General features: G+C 39.9%; 1 protein-coding gene across 2 annotated transcripts in view; it reads right to left on the bottom strand.

Moving 5' to 3' along the window:
- Positions 1-18,031, bottom strand: part of HSF2 (heat shock transcription factor 2) — a 45,833-nt gene extending 27,802 nt beyond the window's left edge. For both annotated transcript variants that reach the window (XM_006834700.1, XM_006834699.1), the window contains exon 1: positions 17,753-18,031. In XM_006834700.1, coding sequence (XP_006834763.1) covers positions 17,753-17,932 — 180 coding nt within the window. In that variant the 5' untranslated portion in view covers positions 17,933-18,031. The remainder of the gene's footprint in view (positions 1-17,752) is intronic.
- Positions 18,032-19,912: the final 1,881 nt, after the last annotated feature.

Here is a 19,912-nt window from a genome sequence, read left to right on the forward strand (position 1 = left end):
TTTCTTCCTAGTCTGTCTTTGTTTTGTAGCTCATCTGAAACCTTTCCACCATGGGTGACCCTGCTGGTTATTTAAAACACCGGTGGCATAGCCCGCAGAATGACAGCAACTCAGACCACCACAGCACGACAGACAGACGAGTGGTGGCACTATTATACAGATTTCTATTACCTGGGTCTGAATCTAATCCTACCTGATAACAGAGTATTTTAAAAAAAGAATATCAATGAAACTAAGAGACTAATAATATAATGTGGATATATATTTGTAACAAATCATTAATACTAGTTGAAATCTTCCAACAAATCAGTAAGATAAAAAATTCAATGGAAAATTTAGAGATGACCCCCCATCTCGTTTATAACAGAAGAAATGTACACCAAAACAAATACAGGCATCCCCTGCTTTTAGAAAGTTCGCTTTGTGCCACTTTGCTTCTACAAAAGAACTGTATTAGTACCTGTTTGTTAACCTGTTTGTTTGTGCTAATTTCTTTTTTGCTTTATGCCAGTTTAGCTTGTGCTCCATTTTAATACAGCAAGGAAAACTATAATGACAAAATTTAAAAACATCTGACAATAAGCAATGGTGGTGATGGTTATGTGCCGTGGAGTCGGGTCCGACTCAGAGTGACCTTGTACAGGGTTTCCAAGGCTGTAAATCTTTACAGGAACAGAAAGTCTCATCTTTCTCCTGTGGAACAGCTGGTAGTTTCGAACTGCTGACCTTGCGGTTTGCAGCCTGATTTGTAACCACTACACTACCAGAGTTAAGTGCCATTGAGTTGGTTCTGACTCAGCAACCCTGCATAGTGTTTCTGAGGAGAGGCTGGTAGGTTTGAACCGTTAACTTTTACTCAGACAATTCCACTGCAAAAAATGTAATTCAGAAAAAAAAGAGTAAATTAAATGTTTGTAATGAATAATAACAAAACAAAAAGTCAACCAGATAAAAATCTTGCTGAGTTAAAATGACTGCGATGTATATATAAGTATTCCCTTAATAAACTATCTATATACTTGGGCATACACAGAAAATTTTCAGAAATAATTCATACACACTCACACACACAGCCCAACTTCTCCCAACAAATAGGGATGGCAAAGAGAGGGAGAACAAAGGAATATTTTTACATTCTTCCTTACATCCCATTATACTATTTGAATTGTTAGTGGTAAGCATATGTTGTTGTTGTTAAATTCCATCAAGCAAGCTCTAACCCATAGCGATCCCGTACAGGGTTTCCGAAGAGCAGCTGGTTAGCTTGAATTGTCAAACCTTGCGCTTCGAAACAACTCTGCAGTCAATGCATTAACCCACAGCGCCACACAAGGACACTACTCTTTATTTCTTACTTAACTAGGGAAATACATGATAATACAATGGCTTCCCCCAATAGTCCATTGTGAATGTATCAAAGTCATTTTTTAGAATTACTTGTACTTGCATTTTACATAGGAATACTGGTGTAGTGCTGTAGGGTAAGCACTGGACTGCAAGGTCAGTCTGAACTGCAAAATTGTTGGTTCAAACCCTTTAAGTCCTTAGAATGGCAATTAATTTAGCAAGAGTCAGAAAAATGTTTATTTTCTGTATGCAGGTAGTCCCTACTAATGATGTATTTGAACTATGATGAACTCACACTTAAAACCATCCTTTTTGTTTTGCTACATCTTACCTTTAGCAATCAGGAGCTCTGGCAGCGTAGTGGTTTCAAATTGGACTGCGAACCACCACCTCTTTAGCAATAGGAGGGGGACTTCAAAAAGTTCACAGAAAAATTCCATTTTCCCATCTCATATATACAATTCCCATTCACATCTCATATATACAATGTTGTAGTATATGATTTGCTAATGCCATCATTAAGTTAATAATTAATGCTTCTAACTCTCAAAGAGGTATTTATTTACATGTGTTTATTTTCTAATAAGTGTCACCAATCTTTGTGTCAGCTAAAAGCTAGTTTATGCTTTAGCTGGGCTTTCAATTCTGTTAATTTTTTTTTTTTTTACTCAATGACCAAGTGACAGTTTTGTACAACTGCATGTCTCAAATTTCAAGCCATTTTGGTTCTTTACTCTTAGTAAGTTAAGTTGGGAGTGCAAATTGGCTGAGGACTAAGCAGAATTTCTTCATATTTGTCTTAAATTTTCTCCAAAATGTCATCCATTTGTTTCCTTTCCTTAATTCTTCTGCTTACTTCTACTCTACTGAGCCCTTTACACTCAGCCTATAGCCATCAGTGTCAGATTACCCAGTAAGCAGGGTAAGCATGGGCTTACTTGTGTTTAGTTACTAATCTGTAGTGAACAGTTTAACATGTTTAGTCTGTTTGTTCCCACTGCAAAGAAGTATCAAACATGTGGTAAAAAAAAAACATGTTAAACTGTTCACTACAGATTAGTAAATAAATAAAAGTAAGCCCACACATGCCTTGCTAATTGGGTAATCCACCCTGACAGCTGTACACACTCAAACCTCTGGTAAGACTTTCCCTCTTTCTTACTTTTCAATCTCAATCTACCCGCCACATTTGTTGTCTCCTTTATGGCAAAATTTAACAAGCAGATAATTTAATTCCCCTTCTCCAGTCAGGTTGTGCTACTGAAACCACTTTCCCAAAATGCCAAACAACAAATTCAGTGCTTTATTTCACTGTTGATCTTCCTATACCTACCTCCCTGTGGCATTTCACTTGGCAATCCGTTCTTAAAACACTCTTACTTTTTTGGCTTTGGCACTATACTCTAGTGGGTCACCTACTTCTCATAGTTCCTTTCAATTTTCATCCAGCCATCAATAAAAGGAATACTCCTGGTGTGTGCTATAGTATAAGCACTGGACTGTTAACTGGCAATTCAAATTCACTAGCTGCTCCTTGGAAATGGTATACAGGATCACTATGAATCAGAACCGACTCAATGGCATTTAACAACAGTAACATCAATAAAATGAGGGAGCTCTGGTGGCATACTGGGTTATACACTGGGCTGCAAACTGCAAGGTCAGCAGTTCAAATCTACAAGGTGCTCGTGGAAGAAAGACAAAGTTTTCTGCTTCCGTAAAGGTTTGCAGCTACAGAAATCCTATCCAGGATCACTATATAAGTTGGAACTGACTCAAAGGCACACAACCACTACAACCACCAATAAAAGGTAGGTGTGTTTACCAGGTTTCTATTGTTGATCATGAAACCTCTTCAACTCTTTCTTCATGGAACCTCATCCACACATCAGTACATCTGAATACTGATTCTATGAATAATGATTACCACATCTCCTTCTCTGCCTGAGTCACCTCAAATTTCACAATTAATTACTAATTATTAATATTTATATTTTTACACATTAATTAATTACTAATTATTAATATTTTACACACCATCCCTTAAATAAATAGATTCTCAATCCATTGTCTATTTCAAATTATTTTTTCTTAGTCCTCCAAAATTAACCTTTTCTTGTTTCCTTTATCCTGGCAGCCTTTAGCTCTCTATATACAATGCATTTAACATTTAAAAAACAAAACAAAACAAAACAAAACACTGAAAAAAATTTAAGACCATGTTGGTCACCGATAAGGGGAAATGGGGGAAAACAGCAATGAAGTTGTGAGCTCAGTCCAACCACGTTCAACAGACTCCTGTGAACCCAGATAGAGACCTGGTTGGCCAGCAGTATGGCAAGACCTAGGGACTCCTGGGTCCAAAGATAGTGACATGGCCACAGAGGACTACAGTGGAGAGTGAAGCGTCTAGCTGATATGAAGTGAGGGGAGATGCACAAGAACACCCAATTGACCTACCTTCAATGGCTGGATGATCAGAATGCAACTAAAAGAAAGAAGAGGAAAAAAAGAGTAATCTACTACAATTTGATGAACTTGACCTATGCTCCTGTATGCAGTAGTTCAAAAGAGGAAACAAATCTTTACAGAGATGATCATTCCCAGCCCCTTGGTACACAGGGTTGACAGGGATGGGCAACTTGGACATTGGCTACCCAAAATGGGGGAGCTACAAAGGCAAGAAGTTCCTGGCTTACAAGCTTTCGAGCGGGAGCCTAGTTCCAGAGGAGGAGGAGGCAGGCAGAATCTCCACTGAGTGGTTTCCAATCTGTCTGGACGGGGCTGAGGAAAGGAGATGGGGATAAAACTTTTGTGGTACAGTAGTGAATAATTGCTATCAGTACTGACTATAAGGATTGGAAATATAAAGGTGGACATTTTGTAACAAAAGTGGCTGATTTTGCAGTCCAGGAGCAGAGGTCCCTGGGACCATCAAGGCAGAAGAGCAGAGCACAGGGCTCTACTTTAGAGATGCTAAAAAAGGAGGCAGAAACGATGGGAGTGGCTGCGGACTCTGGACTCAGGAAGGGAGGGGGGTGTGTGCAGATGGGGGGGGGCAGGCTTGAGGGGTGTACCCTTAAGTTGTTTGATGATGCATGGAGGGGACTGTAATCAAAGCAATGAAACAAAATACGACAGGATTAATGTAAAGCTAATGTTCTCCCATGTAAACTATTACGCAATTCACAATTAAAAACTTAAAAAGCAAAAACAGTAATTTAAGGGGAAAACAGTTCCTTTAAAATTGAGATCAAGGTAAGAATCCCATGATAGTTTTTTCTATTCAACAATGTAACTACTGTCCTTGTTGCAAATTGCTCTCATCAGTTCCAACTCAGAGCGATCCTGTATAGGGTTCTGGGAGTGCTGGTGTAGAGCTGGAGGATAAGCACTAAATTGGATGTTTAGGCTTCAGCTCCTCAGTGACCATCTCACTTAACAAACACTGCTGACTGCTGAACTCTTTTACTGACAGTGTCCCAATACTGTCCCTTGAGAATCCCAGAACATTTTAAGCATCAATTTTCAAGCTGATAGCTGACTTTTGAACTTTTTCTTGGTGGGCAATTGAGGATGTTTCCATTCCATACTCTGCCATTTACTTTCAGGCTCATCGTGATGATTCCATGTCTTGTCACCAGTAACCACTTTTTTTAAAAAAGAAACTTTTATGTCCTTTGAGTACTGATTCAAATTTAGTTTGCAAATGTCTAAATGCTTCTGTTTATGATCTTCTGTGAGTTGTTTCAGTACCCATCTTCCACAAACTTTTTTAAACCAAAGTCTGTCATGGATTATTTCACAGGCAAAGCTATGGCTGATTGGTAAATGATTTGCCACATAATCCACTGTCACTTGGCTATTTGACAAAATCATTTCATTTAACTGGATTGTGGATAAATTTTGACTCACCCTCAAATACTTAAGATGAATATTAATAGCAAATAGCTACTTAGGTAATCACCTAAAAAATAAAGCATTAATACAGAAAAAAAAGGGTGGGGGGAGGGACTAAACCAGCCCAGCAAATCCCCTAGGAAGCTACTGCTTTGAATGTAATGACATTTTTTGCCCCCGGAAGTCACTCTAAAGAGATGAAGACAAGTGTACTACTGAGAATTTGTCAGCAGCTATCTACTGAGAGCACACACATATTTAAACACAGTTTGTTTGATGAATTAGAATCTTACTAGCAATACTTTTGAACACACCTCCTCACAATACCAAATACAGAGCAGAAAAAATGTGCAACCGCCAAAATAACACCAACAGAGAATAATTTTATTCTAAACTTGGGAACTAACTTTTTTCGGTATCTCTCTATATTCTTAAATAGTCAAGGAAAATTACTTCACAATGTTAATGTTGTTAGGTGCCAATTAGTAGGTTCCAACTCACAGTGACCCCGTGTACAACAGTACAAAACACAGCCCGGTTCTGCACCATCATAATTGTTGCTATGTTTGTGCCCATTGTTACACAGCCACTATGTCAGGCCATCTCTTTGAGGGTCTTCCTCTTTTTCATTTACCCTCTACTTTACCAAACATGGTGCCCATCTCCAGGGACTAATAATCCCTCCTAATAACATGTCCAAAATGCATGAGACCAAATCTCGTCATCCTCGCTTCTAAGGAGCATTCTGGCAGCGCCTCTTTCAAGACAGGTATGTCCCTTCTTCTGGCCATTCATGGTCTATTTAATATTCTTTGTCAACACCACAATACAAATGTATCAATTCTTCTCCAGTCTTCTTTATTCATGGTCCAGCTTTCCCATGCATATGAGGCTACTGAAAATACCATGGATTGGGCCAGGCACACCTTAATTTTCAAAGTGACATCCTTGCTCTTTAATACTTAAAAATGGTCTTTTGAAGCAGATTTCATAAATGGAGTATTTGATTCCTTGACCACTGCTTCCATAAGCATTGATTGTGGATCCACATAAAATGAAATTCTTGACAACTTCAATCTTTTCTGAACTTATCATGATGTTGCTTATTGACCCACTTGTAAAGATTTTTGTTTCCTTTATGTTGAGGTATAATTCACATTGAATACTGTACTTTTGATCTTCATCAGTAAGCGTTTAAAGCCCACTTTGCTTTCAGCAAGCAAGGTTGTGTCATCTGTATATTACAGGTTGTTTAATTAAAGAGCCTTTCTCCAAGTCTGATGCCACATATTCTTCGTAATAGTCCAGTTTCTCAGATCATTTGCTTAGCATACAGGTCAAAGGATACAATTTAGATGCACACTTTTCCTCATTTTAAACTACACAGCATTCTCTTGTTCTATTCAAACTACCGCCTCTTGGTCTATATATAGGTTCTGCGTGAGCACAGTTATGTATTCTGGAATTCCCATTCTTTGCAATGTTATCCATAGTTTGTTATGATCCATATACTCAAATGCCTTTGCATAGTCAATAAAACACAAGTAAACATCTTTCTGGAATTATCTGCTTTCAGACAAAATCAACCTATTTCCTATCACCACTATATACAGTGCTACTTAGTAAACTGTCCTCAGGCTCTCCCATTTCCAATCCCAAAACCTTTTGCCATCTGCCCCAGCCTACCTCTTTGACCTCTGACATCAGCCATGTTAATCCCTTGTTTCACACCCTCTTCTGAAGCCAGCTTGAATTCCTAGCAGCTCCCTGTTAATGTACTGCATGTGTTCTTGTTAGAGGCTGTCAAGGTTACAACTCATAGTTACCCTATGCACAACAGAATGAAGCCCTGTCGGATCCTGTGTTATTTTCACAAGTGTTGTTATGTTTGAGCTTGCTCTTACTGTCACTTTGTCAATCCATCTTGTTGGTAGTCTCCCTCTCTTTTTCTGACCATCTACTTTACCAAGCATGATGTCCTCCTTCGAAGACTGTTCCCTCTTGAAACCATGTCCAAAGAATGAGAGATAAAAAGTCTGATCATCCAATTTCCTAAGGAGCACTCTGGTTGTACTTCTTCCAAGACAGATTTGTTTGTTTTTATGGCAGTCCATGGTACTTTCAAAAGTCTTTGACAATGCTCTAATTCAAATTCACCAATTCTACAGTATTCCTTACTCATTGTCCAAATGACTGAAAATATGGCTTAGTTCAGGCACACCTTAGTCCTCAAAGTGACATCTTTGTTCTTTAACACTTTAAAAAGCTCTTTTGCAGCAGCTATACCTAACCTTAAGGTCAGCGGTTCGAAACTACCAGCTACTCCGCGGGAGAAAGATCAGGCTTTCTACTCCCTCAGAAACCCTGTACAGGGTCGCTATGGGTCAGAACCGACTCGACGGCACTAACAACAACAACAACATACCTAATGTAGGAGTCATGGTGTGGTGTGGTGCTGTGGGATAAAGCACTGGATGCAAGGTTGGTTTGAATCACAAGGTCAGAAATTCAAACTCACCAGCCTTGGAAACCCTATGCAGGGTTGCTATGAGTCGGAACCGACTCTATGGCACTTAACAATTTAACAACAACAACAACGCCTAATGCAATACATCACTTAATTTCTTGACTGCTGTTTCCACGTTTGTTAATTGTAAATCCAAGAAAAGTGATGTCTGAAAACTTTACTCTCTTCTTCATTTATCATGATGTTGTTTTTTAGGTCAGTTGTGAGGATTTTCATATTTTCTTTATACTTAAGTGCAATCTATACTGACAACTGTTGTCCTTAATCTTCATCAGTAAATATTTCATGTCCTCTTTGCTTCCGGCAAGCAATACGATGATGCCATCTGCGTGTTGTAGGTTGTTAATGAGTCTTTCTCCAATCCTGATGGCACGTACTTCTATATAATAGTCATGTTTAATGGATGCTTTATGAGTGTTTGATACATTTACTATGGTAGTATTTAACAATGTTGACTTCCTCCATAAGATGCCCAAAACACTGAGTTCTGATCTTTTTTCCCCTCCTCTTCCACTGTCTATCCCGTAAGTGTTGATATTTTCCAAGTCTAAGCACTAGACCAAAAGGTTAGATCGAACCACAAGGTGTCAGGTCAAATCCACCAGCTGTTCCTTGTTATGAGTCTATACCAACTCGATGGCATTGAACAACAACATTACAGTACTACCTTTAGGATATTTCTTTTTATGGGAACTCATGTTCAACTTGTACCAAACTAAACTTCAACTTTTCTTCACTTTTTTTTGTTTTTTGACTCTGTAAATAGTTCCAATTTACTCAAGCCAGAATCTTCAGGATCTTCTCCTTCCTCCCTCCACAATACCCAACCAATTATTAAAGTCATCCATTCTTCCTACTATTTTCACTGTCACTGATGAAGTTAAGACAACTACCATTGTTCTACTCAACATGTCAAAGCCTCCTAACTGGATTCCTAGATGCCAATATCTCATCTCTGCAATCTGGACAGCGTTAATTATTAAAAATCAAGTTGGATAAAATACCTTTCTTTAAAAATGCCATGGTTATCCAGATTTGTAAGGAGAATTACAATTCCTTGACACATAATTCTAGACAACCTATGGCTCCACATTGGACTCCTGGTGTGGCATTGTACGATAAACACTGGACTGCTATCCATGAGGTTGGCAGTTCAAACCCACCAGCTGCTCCTTGGAAACCCTATAAAGGTCACTAGGAGTTGGACACTACTCGATGACACTTAACAACAACATGACTCCTCCTTAACTGAGACTGATCTCCATCATACGGTCAATTCTCAGACTCCATCACACGTTACCACTTAGCTGCATTTGACACAGCTGATCATCGTATCCCATTTTCTTTCACTAACTTCTTTGACTTCACTCCCTTGGTTTTCGTCCTTTTTCAATGTTCCTTTTCAATCCCTTTGGCTGGTATTTCTTTCTTCGTAGCCTCTAAATGTAGGAATATCCATCAAGTCATCTTCCTGCTGTCTTCGTCTCTCCAAATGATCGCCTCCAGTTCCATATCTTTCCTACTTACAATTTTTTGTTTTTAATTTCTAGTCCTAAACCCCACCCTTAATGACAGAATCTTATATCCAATGACCTATTCAACATTTCCACTTGGACATTTTAAAAGTGTGGAAGTCATCCAGACTGGTCAGTTCTTCTTAGCAGTGCATTTCCTCCACCCACAGTCAAGCTAGGTGTGACCATATGACTAAGTGTGGCCAAATAAATTGTAAGCAGAATGAAACAATTTAAAAATAATACTTCTGACCCACTTTCAATCTCAAAGTTAATATGACCAAAACAGAATTACAGTGCAGTGAATTATTTAATGTTTCCTCCAGTCATGTCTTTCTAAATCCCACCAAATGACTTTTTCCTAATGGGTCTGGAGAAAAGAAGGTGGGGGAATATGCTGATGGATTATAAGGTTCAGTTGTGAGTGACAGTTAACAGGGCTAATTGTGATTATAAAAACTTGTAAATCTAACAATGGTCAATTTTGTCATCCTGCTGAGTATAAAATGAGCCATCTTAGTGATGTGAATAGGTTGTTCTCTCCTTTGCTTGACTAATCAAGATAACCTTCTCTAGACCTCTGGTTCTTGGGACCTGAGCCTCATCTTATTTGCCAGCTGTTACAGCCTAGTGTCCTAGTACAGCGCTGTGTGTTAATGTGCTGTACAGCAAATTATGAACTGCCAAGGTCAGTGGTTCAAGTTCACCAGGCATTCCTTGGAAACCCAAAAAGGGGTCGCTATGGGTCAGAACTGACTCGACGGCACTTAACAACAACAACAACATATCCTTGTGAGTCAACAGCCCGATTCTGCGTGAGTGAAGAAAATCCTGCAGACTTGACACCTGACTGCAGATTTAGGACCTGCCAGCCTCCACAACCATGAGAGCCAACATTTCCTTTATGGCCGTGAGTTCTGAGAGATGTTGCAGAGAATTATGGAACCATGGGACATGGGGAGAATACTGAGGGTAGGAGTGGTGGTTTTTATCAGGGATTATGGAATGGTACAGAACTCCTGGTGTGGCACTGGAGGATAAGCACTGGACTGCAAACCACAAGGTCAACAGTTCAAACTCACCAGCTGCTCCTCAGAAACCCTATAAAGGGCCACTATGAGTTGGAATCGACTCATCGGCACTTAACAACATAGCACTTTATAAAAGTCAAACATTTCAGATGTCTTTTACCTCAACCTTGTAAGAACCAGCCTCATGCTTATCTTTAGAAGAAACGGTTGTTGCCAAAACCAACCTGCATTTTTCCTAATCTTCCCATCTAAGAAATGTTACCACCATTCACTGATGCTCAGGCCTCTAAATCATCCTCATTCTTCTCTGGGTCTCCCTTCAACTACAGTCAATTTATCAGCAAGTCCTGCTAACTTTGCCTTCAAAGTAGACATCAAATCTGACTACTAGTCACCATTCCACTGCTACTAACCTACTCCCAGTAAATACTATATTCCGTACTATTTGGTAAACTGTGATAGTCCTCTAGCTCTCCGACTTCCAATCTCCTTACTACAATCCCAAGGCCCTATGTCATATGTCCCTGTCTACACCTCTCTGACCTCATTGAAATAGTATTTCTCTTATTATCTAAATTATTCCAACCACATTGGCCTTCCTGATTCCGTGAGCACACACTATTCAGCGGCTTTTAAACTTTTACATTTGTAATTCCTGTTTTTTTGGGCTAGCCTTTCTAATTATTCAAGTGTCTGCTCAAATGTCACCTCCTTAGAGTTTGTCATTCTATTTACAATATTCATAAATCCCAGTCAATGTGTGTGTCACTTAGCCATTTATTATCCATTTATTGCTCCAAATTCATTATAGTCTGATTTGGAAAAGTGGTGCTGGATCCTTTAAACATATTTCCTTTTCTAGCTAGCATGGCATTTAACTTGCTTAGTAGAGAGTACTACAAAAATATTACAAGAGGAAGGGGTTTTCCTTCCTGGTTCCAGAGTGTTCTTGGCAGACTTCTACAGGGCAGGCAGCTTTTCCTGTGCCTAATTCCTGCAATGTGTGGTGGTCCACAAGTTCCCCCTCACTTCCTAATCAAGTGTCTCTGGCAACATATCTCCCCATGAACAGCTTTCTATGACGTGGCACCTGTATAACAGAATTCAACAAACTTTTTCTTAAAGGACTAGATAGTAACTATTTTAGGCCTGTGGCTCATAAGATCATAATTCTGCTTTTTATAGTAAGAAAGTAACTATAGACAACATGTAAACAAATGGGCATGGATGTATTCCAATAAAGCACAGTCAACCCATGGGCTGTTGTTTACCAACCTCTCTGCAGAGGACATAGTTCTTGGCAAGTTCCAAAGATGAATTTCCATTAAGCTCCTTAGCTATATTCTCAAGCAAGCAATTTCCCTGTGGAGAAAAAGGCTCAAGCACTAGCAGTGATGGAAAGCCTGTTCCTGTTGAGTCAATTCTAAGTCATATGTTTCATCATAGAACACTACTCCAAAGGGTTTTTAGTGGCTCAGAAGTAGAATGCAAGGTTTTCCTCTGAGGTACCTCTGGATGGATTCAAACTGCTAACCTTTCAGTTAAATAGTCTAGCAGTTAATCATCTATACCACTCCTTGAATTCTTTGTTTTTTAAATTCTAATTTTCCTGTTATAGTTAATAACTCTATTAGACTTTTTCTGTTCAAAGTACTGTGTGGTTTCCGTCAACTGATCAGGCCAAGACAGATACACTCTTTTGTTGTTAAGAGCTGTAGAGTTGGTTCTGACTCATAGCCACCCTGTATAGGTTTTCCAAGGAGCAGCTGGTGAGTTTGTACAGCCAATTTGGTGGTCCAGTGCTTTATCCCACAGCACCACACCAGGATGCACTCTCTATTCTGCCTTTATTTTCTTTGTGATGATGGTTGTTAGATGCTATTGAGTCCCTTCGAATTCACAGAGAGGGCTTATGCACAACAAAATGAAACACTGGTTGGTTCTGCACTATCATCACAACTATGTTTTGCTATGTTTGTGCCCACTGTTGCAGTCACTGAGTCAATACATCTTGCTGAGGGTCTCAACATTAACTGAAATCAAATTATTTGCATCTGAATCACTTTTTAAAAAGTATCCTCCATTAGATGTAAGTTTCATGAAGGCAGATACTTTGTTTCACTACTGAATGACCAGTCATAATGTTGCTGTTGTTGTAAAGTGCCATCCAGTCGGTTCCGACCCATAGCGACCCTGTATAGGGTTTACCAGGAGCAGCTGGTGAGCTTGAACTGCTGACCTTGTAATTCAAACAGCTTTGCAGTCTGGCGCATTAACCCGCAAGCACCACACCAGGACTCCAATTAGTCATAATAGATTGACAATAAATATTTGTGACTAAAAGATTAAATGACTCTTTAGTCACATGGAAAAACTGTATTTTTAGAATTTCAATTCTTGGATTATATCAAGTAAAGTGATATATGCTTTGCAGATACTGTAACACAAGTACCTTGGTTGCACAACAGAGTAAGCAATGGGCTGTTAACCACAAAGCCAGCAGTTCAAAGATAAGGCTGTCTGCTGCTGTACAGATTTATAATTTCAGACATCCTACATAAGGTGGACACTATGAGTCAGAATCAACTCAAGGGCAGTGGATTTGGTCTTGTCCTGATATAGTGCTGTAGGACAAGCACTGGATTGCTAAACACAAGGTTTGTGGTTCAGACCCACCAGCTGCTCCTTGGAAACACTATACAGGGTCGCTATGAGTTGGAACCAACTCAATGGCACACAACAACACATAGACCTACCTCCTCATTTATTCATGCCATTCAATGCCTCTGCTCATGGTATTCCTTAAGTGTCTGCCCCAAAATTAATGAATAGCATTTATACATGCAATAACCTCACCTTACTGTCATTTAAACCTGTGAAGCTTAAGTAACACAACACAGAACTCTCCTTGTTCATAAACACTTTATGGGTATGGGGGAGGCAGCCAATTCTGCATGGGTTGAAGAGATGAGTAGCTTTCTTTTAAGACTTACCCACAAATGCTGGCAAGCTTCCAAAGAGTAATAACAGTTGTTACTGCCCAAATTAAACTTTGAACCTGTGGTTTCAAACACCCAAAATATTCTTTATTACTAATAATCTAACACTTCATGTCCATTATTTTAAAACACATTGGAATAGCAAAATCTAACATTTTCTATAATAACAAGTTTCTAATTTCTTAGTATTCATCAACATTTTATACATACATACATACATACAAATACTTCACACTGAATCTCTTTTAAGTTGAATTTTTGCCCATTTTGTTGCTTTTTAAATTTTTACTTGGGAATACTATAATAATGCATTGATTACTGATAAAAGAGACACCAGTATACTAGGAAATCTAAGGGCCTACTGCTTGAATTCATCCAAGATTGCTAGAAAACAGTCACACTGTTTTGATTCTTTCTACCTATTTTCTGCTTTATCTCTGCTGATTTGAGAGATAGAAAAGGGGGGAATGCCAAAAGGCACAAAGAGGTGAAACAGATGAGTTTGAAGAATCCATTAAAAGAATGAACACTGGAAAAACAATGATCAAACCAGTTCTTTCCTTCTAAATTTGAATATACACTGAGTATTAAATTTCTAGTAAAAATTGCTCTTCACTACCAATAACAAGAACTTCCATTTAACCTCTACAACCCTCTTGTCCCTGAATATATCAAGTTTCATCAGTTGCTCCAAGGCTAAACCTATACCTATCCTGTCTACAGGACCTTGTTACATTTAAAGCAATTTTAGGTTAACTGGCAATGCGATCTCTGTCCTTGATTCTAGCATTTGAAGGCCTACCAAAGAAAGCCAAGGGTTGTTGTTGTTGTTATGTGCCATGGAGTCGGTTCCGACTCATAGAGACCCTGTACAGGGTTTCCGAGGCTGTAAATCTTTACGGGAGCAGAAAGCCTCATCTTTCTCCTGCGGAACAGCTGGTAGTTTCAAACCTTGTGGTTCGCAGCCTGATTCGTAACCACTACACTACCAGAGCTCCTTATTGTACATTACATAGTGAAAATATACCATATAACAAAGCTATAGAAAATCCACCTCCAAGGAAATTCCATGGAGCAGAATAGGGGAAAAATTTAAATATGCACAATATAATTTCTTAAAGACACGTTGTACCTAAAGATAGTTCCTTTTTAAATAATATGTACAATTTTGATTGCTCTGCTACTATTTTTCTGTTTAATGACAATGGGGTATTTCTTTTTCAATTCTGTCATATGACAAGTTTCAAGGAAAACTAAACATATAAATTTATAAACTTTCAGGTAATATTAAGCAAGTTTTCTACACTGCAGTAGACAAGAATCTTCTTCCTTTACCTTACATTCAAGCAGTAGGTAAGAATCTTCTCCCCTTACTTTAATACCTTAGCTAAAGGAGTAAATTACTTTCCACAGTGAAAAATAAGATGCATAAAAGACTGCTTCCTAAAACATATACTGCTTCTTAAAGGCCCTAATATGATTTCAGATAAGACAGTATAAATGCTAGATTATCTCAACACTAAGTTTAGCAAAACAAACTTGAAAGAAAACAGAAACATCATAAATAGTAACTTTCAAAAATGGGAGTAACTTTTGTCTTTTTTAGGGGGGGAGGAGAGTTCCTAACGTCATGATTTAATAAAAGTTTTGACCTTTCAATGTGAATACTTTTAGAAAAATCTTTGAGAGAGCAAAGAAGACAGCTGCCCTAAGCAATGAGGCTTAGTCCTATACAGCATTTATACAAAACTGAATATATACTATGGGCAATGTTTTGGTATACATCTAAATACAGTGCCAACCTGCATTAAATTTATAATTTGTGATGGAAGACTGATCAGGAGCTGAAAAATCTATGTTAAGAGTCTCACTTCCAATGTGGTGTTGTAGGATAAGTACTGAATTGCCAACCACAAGGTCGGCAGTTCAACCACACCAGTCACCTATTGTCGTTGTTAAGTACCATGGAGTCGGTTCTGACCCTGCATAGGGTTTCTGAGGCTTCAAATCTTTACAGGAGCAGAAAGCCTCATCTTTCTCCCACAGAACAGCTGGTAGTTTCGAACTACCGACCATGAGGTTAGCAGCCCGATTTGTAACCACTACGCTACCAGAGTCACTTATCAGAAACCTTACAAAGGATTGCTATGAGTCGGAACAGACTCCAAAGCACTTAGCAACAAAAGTGTAGCCTAGGACCCAAGATCCTCTAAACGAGCTGATCTTTAAGGTTCTTTTCAGGCATGAGACCAGTTCCATAGGTCTTCCAGGGATTTCCTTAATTCATCAAACATTTATTATGCACCTCCTGTGTCCTTGGCTCAGATACTGTCTTCTGCCTCACTGGGTTTACATTTTAATTGTCTCAGTGATACATTAGAAAATAAGTACTTAAATCAAAAGCTTAGATAATAAGAATTATTATTTTAAAGTAGTTTATTTGAGTTGTTGTTAAGTGCCATCAAGTTGTTTCCGACTCATAGCAACCCTGTGTAGGGTTTCCTAGGATCAGCTGTTGAGTTTGAACCACCAACTTTGCAGTTCAAACCGACCTTCTGGTCCAGTGTTTATCCTATAGCACCACACCAGGACTCCTTTATTTGGCTTAGAATCCATAAAGTGATGCATTTATGAATTAGTATAAAACACTTCACATTTGATATGGCTCATAAAGTAAGAATGGTATTAAAAGATTTTGTTTAATAGAAATATATTTGACCTGTTGTTACTGACATACCCTTTAATTAAAACCAATTACCAACAAATTTAAATGCCTTTTCTAAACAGTAAAAATAAGAAGGCCCATCCAAACCGAAATGTATGATAAAATCATTCTGGGGGAGGGGTAAATCTTAGTTCAGTTTCTAACATGAACACATGACAACTAACAGCAGCTTGTGATGATCCATTCTTGTCAACTCTTAATCCTTCTGACTGAGGAAAAACATGAGACATATTTATTTATAAGTATATGCTGGCTTCCTTATTTCCACTTTTCTTTGTAAAATTGTATACAATTCATCAGATGCTTAAGAATATACACTCACAAACAAAATGCTAGCTCTCCCATCCCCCAAAAAAGATGAGTTGACAATACTGACAGCAACAACATTAAACCCTAGAAGAGATCAACAATAAACAAATGACAATAATGCAAGGTACATAATGGTCTTATAGTAACTGAAACTTCACGGACTCAATGTGGTGCTTCCTATTTGTTGTTATTAAAGTGCATTCCAATCAGTTCCACAGCATAGTGAACCTGTATAGGGTTTCCAAAGAGGCTGCTGGGTTTGAACTGTCCACCATGCAGTTAGCAGTCCAGTGCTTATCTTACAGTGCCACACCGAAAGTAAAAAGTAGAGTTGCTATTCATAAGGATGGGAGGTAACACTTCCAAGCAGGTTACAGGTGGCCAGGCTCTGCAGGGGTAGCTTTCACTTAACTCTTATCAAGAATTTCACACACAAAATCTCCCAAATTGGGTAGTCGTCCACAAAATGAGAAGTCCACTCCCCTCCATAAAATGATTCCAACAGTCTAGGAGTGTATTCTAAAACAAATACACTGTTGATATAAATATCTAATTATTCTGCTTCAAATCTTATTATTTGAAACTAGGAGTAGTCTAGGTCACCTAGACAACGTGTTCAGCAAAAGGACAATGAAACTTCAGCTAGACAAGATAGGACCTCCAGGAAGGTCATCATTCCTGTTCAGTGGCAGATCAAGGATCAAACCCAGAATTCCCGCATCCCCAGACCACCCTGCTTGTAAATGTTGAGTGAAATTTGGGAATTGATTTTCAACTCCTCACTAAGTTACTGAACACGCGCCTACTCGTACATCTATTAAAATCATCCTAAAACAAATGGCCCAGAATCCCTGGTCATTTGCCATTTTCTATGGAACGATTTCAAAGTCTATTGATAAACAGCAGTCTAAGTTTGAACATTTGCCTACTTAGCTACCTGCTGTCCTCTAAAGGATCCCAGGCGGAGAGGGCTGTGGTGTGTGTGTGTGCGCGCAGCGAAGGAATCGGGTCGCTAAGGTGAAGATTTCCGCAGAGAAAGCCCCGCGTGGACGAGTCCCCTGGGCAAGCCCGGCGGAGGATGGACGGAGGATGAATGTGCAGTAACGAGGATCCCGCGCCCTTCCCTCCCGGCCATCCAGCCGGGCCGGTTCCGAACACCGGACCGTTATGGGGTAGCTGGGCAGCCCCTCCCCCACCGCGGCCTGGCACGCCGGCCGGCGGGCCCCACACAAACAATACCGAAGCTCCCCCACGAGACCCAACGCCGACAACTCGCGCCACGGGCCTCTCACTGCAGGCCGCGGGAGGCAAACGCGTGTGACTTGGAGGGACGGAGACACAGAGACAGAGAGAAGGCGGTTAGTCAGGGGCTTCGGAGGCCGCCGGCCCCAGACCTCTACCTGGCTCCAGGTGATAAACTCATTGGTGTGGGCTTCCTCCACGAGAGTCCACAGCTTGCTGAGAAAAGCCGGCACATTCGAACTCTGCTTCATTGTTAAGCAGGAGCTGGGATTCCAAATTCTACACCCGAAAGAGAGGTCTCGGTAGCAGCGACGGTGGCAGCTGCTCCCCAAGAACATCTACAACGCAGGCGCAACAGCTCTCGGAGTCCCGCCCCCCAGCCCCGCCAGGCGCTCAGCTAGGCTGGGAGGCCCTGCGGCCGCACGTGACAGACGAGTCTCTTTGCGCACAGCTCCCGCGCCGGCCCCCTTTCGGGCCAATCCCAGGCGCCGACTACCTCGATGGAGAAAAGCGATTGGATACTGCTGCAGTGAAGGAGGTAGGCGCATCTGAGGGCGCTGCCTTTTCATTCGCGTTTTTTATACAGGGCCTCTGTTTAGCGGGCCTTCGATTTTAGGGTGCAGTGTTTCCTTGTTTCACGTGGAAGCAGTTCTAGGTTCCTCTGTGGTGGCTGTGGCTGTTAAAAACCCTCCGGGGATTTTGAGTCATAATTTGATCTGCAAAGTGTGGTTTGTAGTATTCTAAAGGGAAGGATTGTTGTTGTTAGTGCCATCCAGTCGGTTGAGACTCATACTAACCCTGTATGGGGTTTCCAAGGAGCAGCTGGTGAGCTTGAACCGCCGACCTTGCAGTTCAAAGGATAGAGCATAATAATTTACATGGAGGGAAAAAAAAAGCAGCTTCAAGTATGCTGTGCTAGGCCCCAAGTTGAAACTGTCATAAAATAATGATCCTTGTTCTTGCCCTTAATTTTCCATTAAAATATGCTTATCAAAAATTTTTATATGCATGACTATTTACCTTTTATGCAAACATATCCATGTATGTGTTGGGAGCGTTTTTAAAATACCATTCAGTGGTTTACAACTCATTGCAACCCTGTACAGGGTTTCAGAGGAGTGATTGGTAGGTTTTAACTGCTGACTAGTGCTTATCCTGCAGCCGGACACCAGGAGTATACAGGAAGGAAATTTTGAAAACTTACTAGATGTTATCAAACAAAATGTGGGAATGACATGCTGGGCCTGGGGTGTTAGCACCATTGTCTTGGAGGCCAGTTGGCATAACATAGTCCACAAATATAGTGTTCTACAGCTTATTTTGGTGAGTAAGTAGCAACTGGGATCATGAATGGCCATCTAAGGTGCAAACTATTGGTATCTCCCTGTCCAGAGGATGATGAAAATTGAAGACACTTGTAAATAATTAACCTAATGGAGCATGTAAACATCAGTCTCTAGGACCTTGAGACCAGATTAGCTGGTTCCTGAATATCATACCAACTTCTTTGAAAGGAATCACTTTAGAAAGTCCTGTATAGAATGAGAGGAAAATATGGAACAAAACCCCAAATCATGAAAAAGACCAAGCATACTGGCCATACTGGTAGAACCCTAAGACTATGGCCCTTGACCACCCTTCAGGTCTGGATCTGAATTTACCCCCGTGACTCAATTTTTAGCCAAGCAATTGTTATGTGGGGAGGTGGGGTGGGAGAACAACACTAGTGTAGTATGTACACCATAGAATGGTCAACCATTCAAGATCAAAAGGGAAACAATTACCTAAGGACAAAATTCAGAAGGGTGGGGAAAGGAGGAATGGAAACAAGAAACCCAAGGAGGACGTGGAGTAAGTGATGGTACATTGAGGGGATTGCAATAGAGATGATGTGTTGAGTGTAAAACTGATGGTGTCCTATATAAACCTTCACTAGATTCACAATAAAGTTTTGTTTTGTTTTTTAATTAGAAATTTAAACAATAATTTACTCTTCATTGTTGTTGCTAAGTGTTGCGGAGGTGGTTCTAACTCATAGCGACCCTGTATAGGGTCTCAGAGGCTGTACATCTTTATGGGAGAAGAAAGCCTCATTCATCTTTCTTCCATAGAGTGGTTTGTAGGCTTCAACTGCCAGCCTTGTGGTTTACATATAGTCCAGTGGTTAGTTTACAAAGCTACTGAGATACCTCAGTTTTTAATAAAGCTCCAGAGGATAAATACTGAATTGTGAACCACAAGGTTGGTGATTTGAGCCCACCAGTAGCTCCGCTGTGAAAGATGGCTTTCTGCTCCCACAAAGACTTGGAAATCCTATA

Source organism: Chrysochloris asiatica, unplaced genomic scaffold (assembly GCF_000296735.1).
Source record: "Chrysochloris asiatica unplaced genomic scaffold, ChrAsi1.0 scaffold00013, whole genome shotgun sequence".
Lineage (NCBI taxonomy): Eukaryota > Metazoa > Chordata > Mammalia > Afrosoricida > Chrysochloridae > Chrysochloris > Chrysochloris asiatica.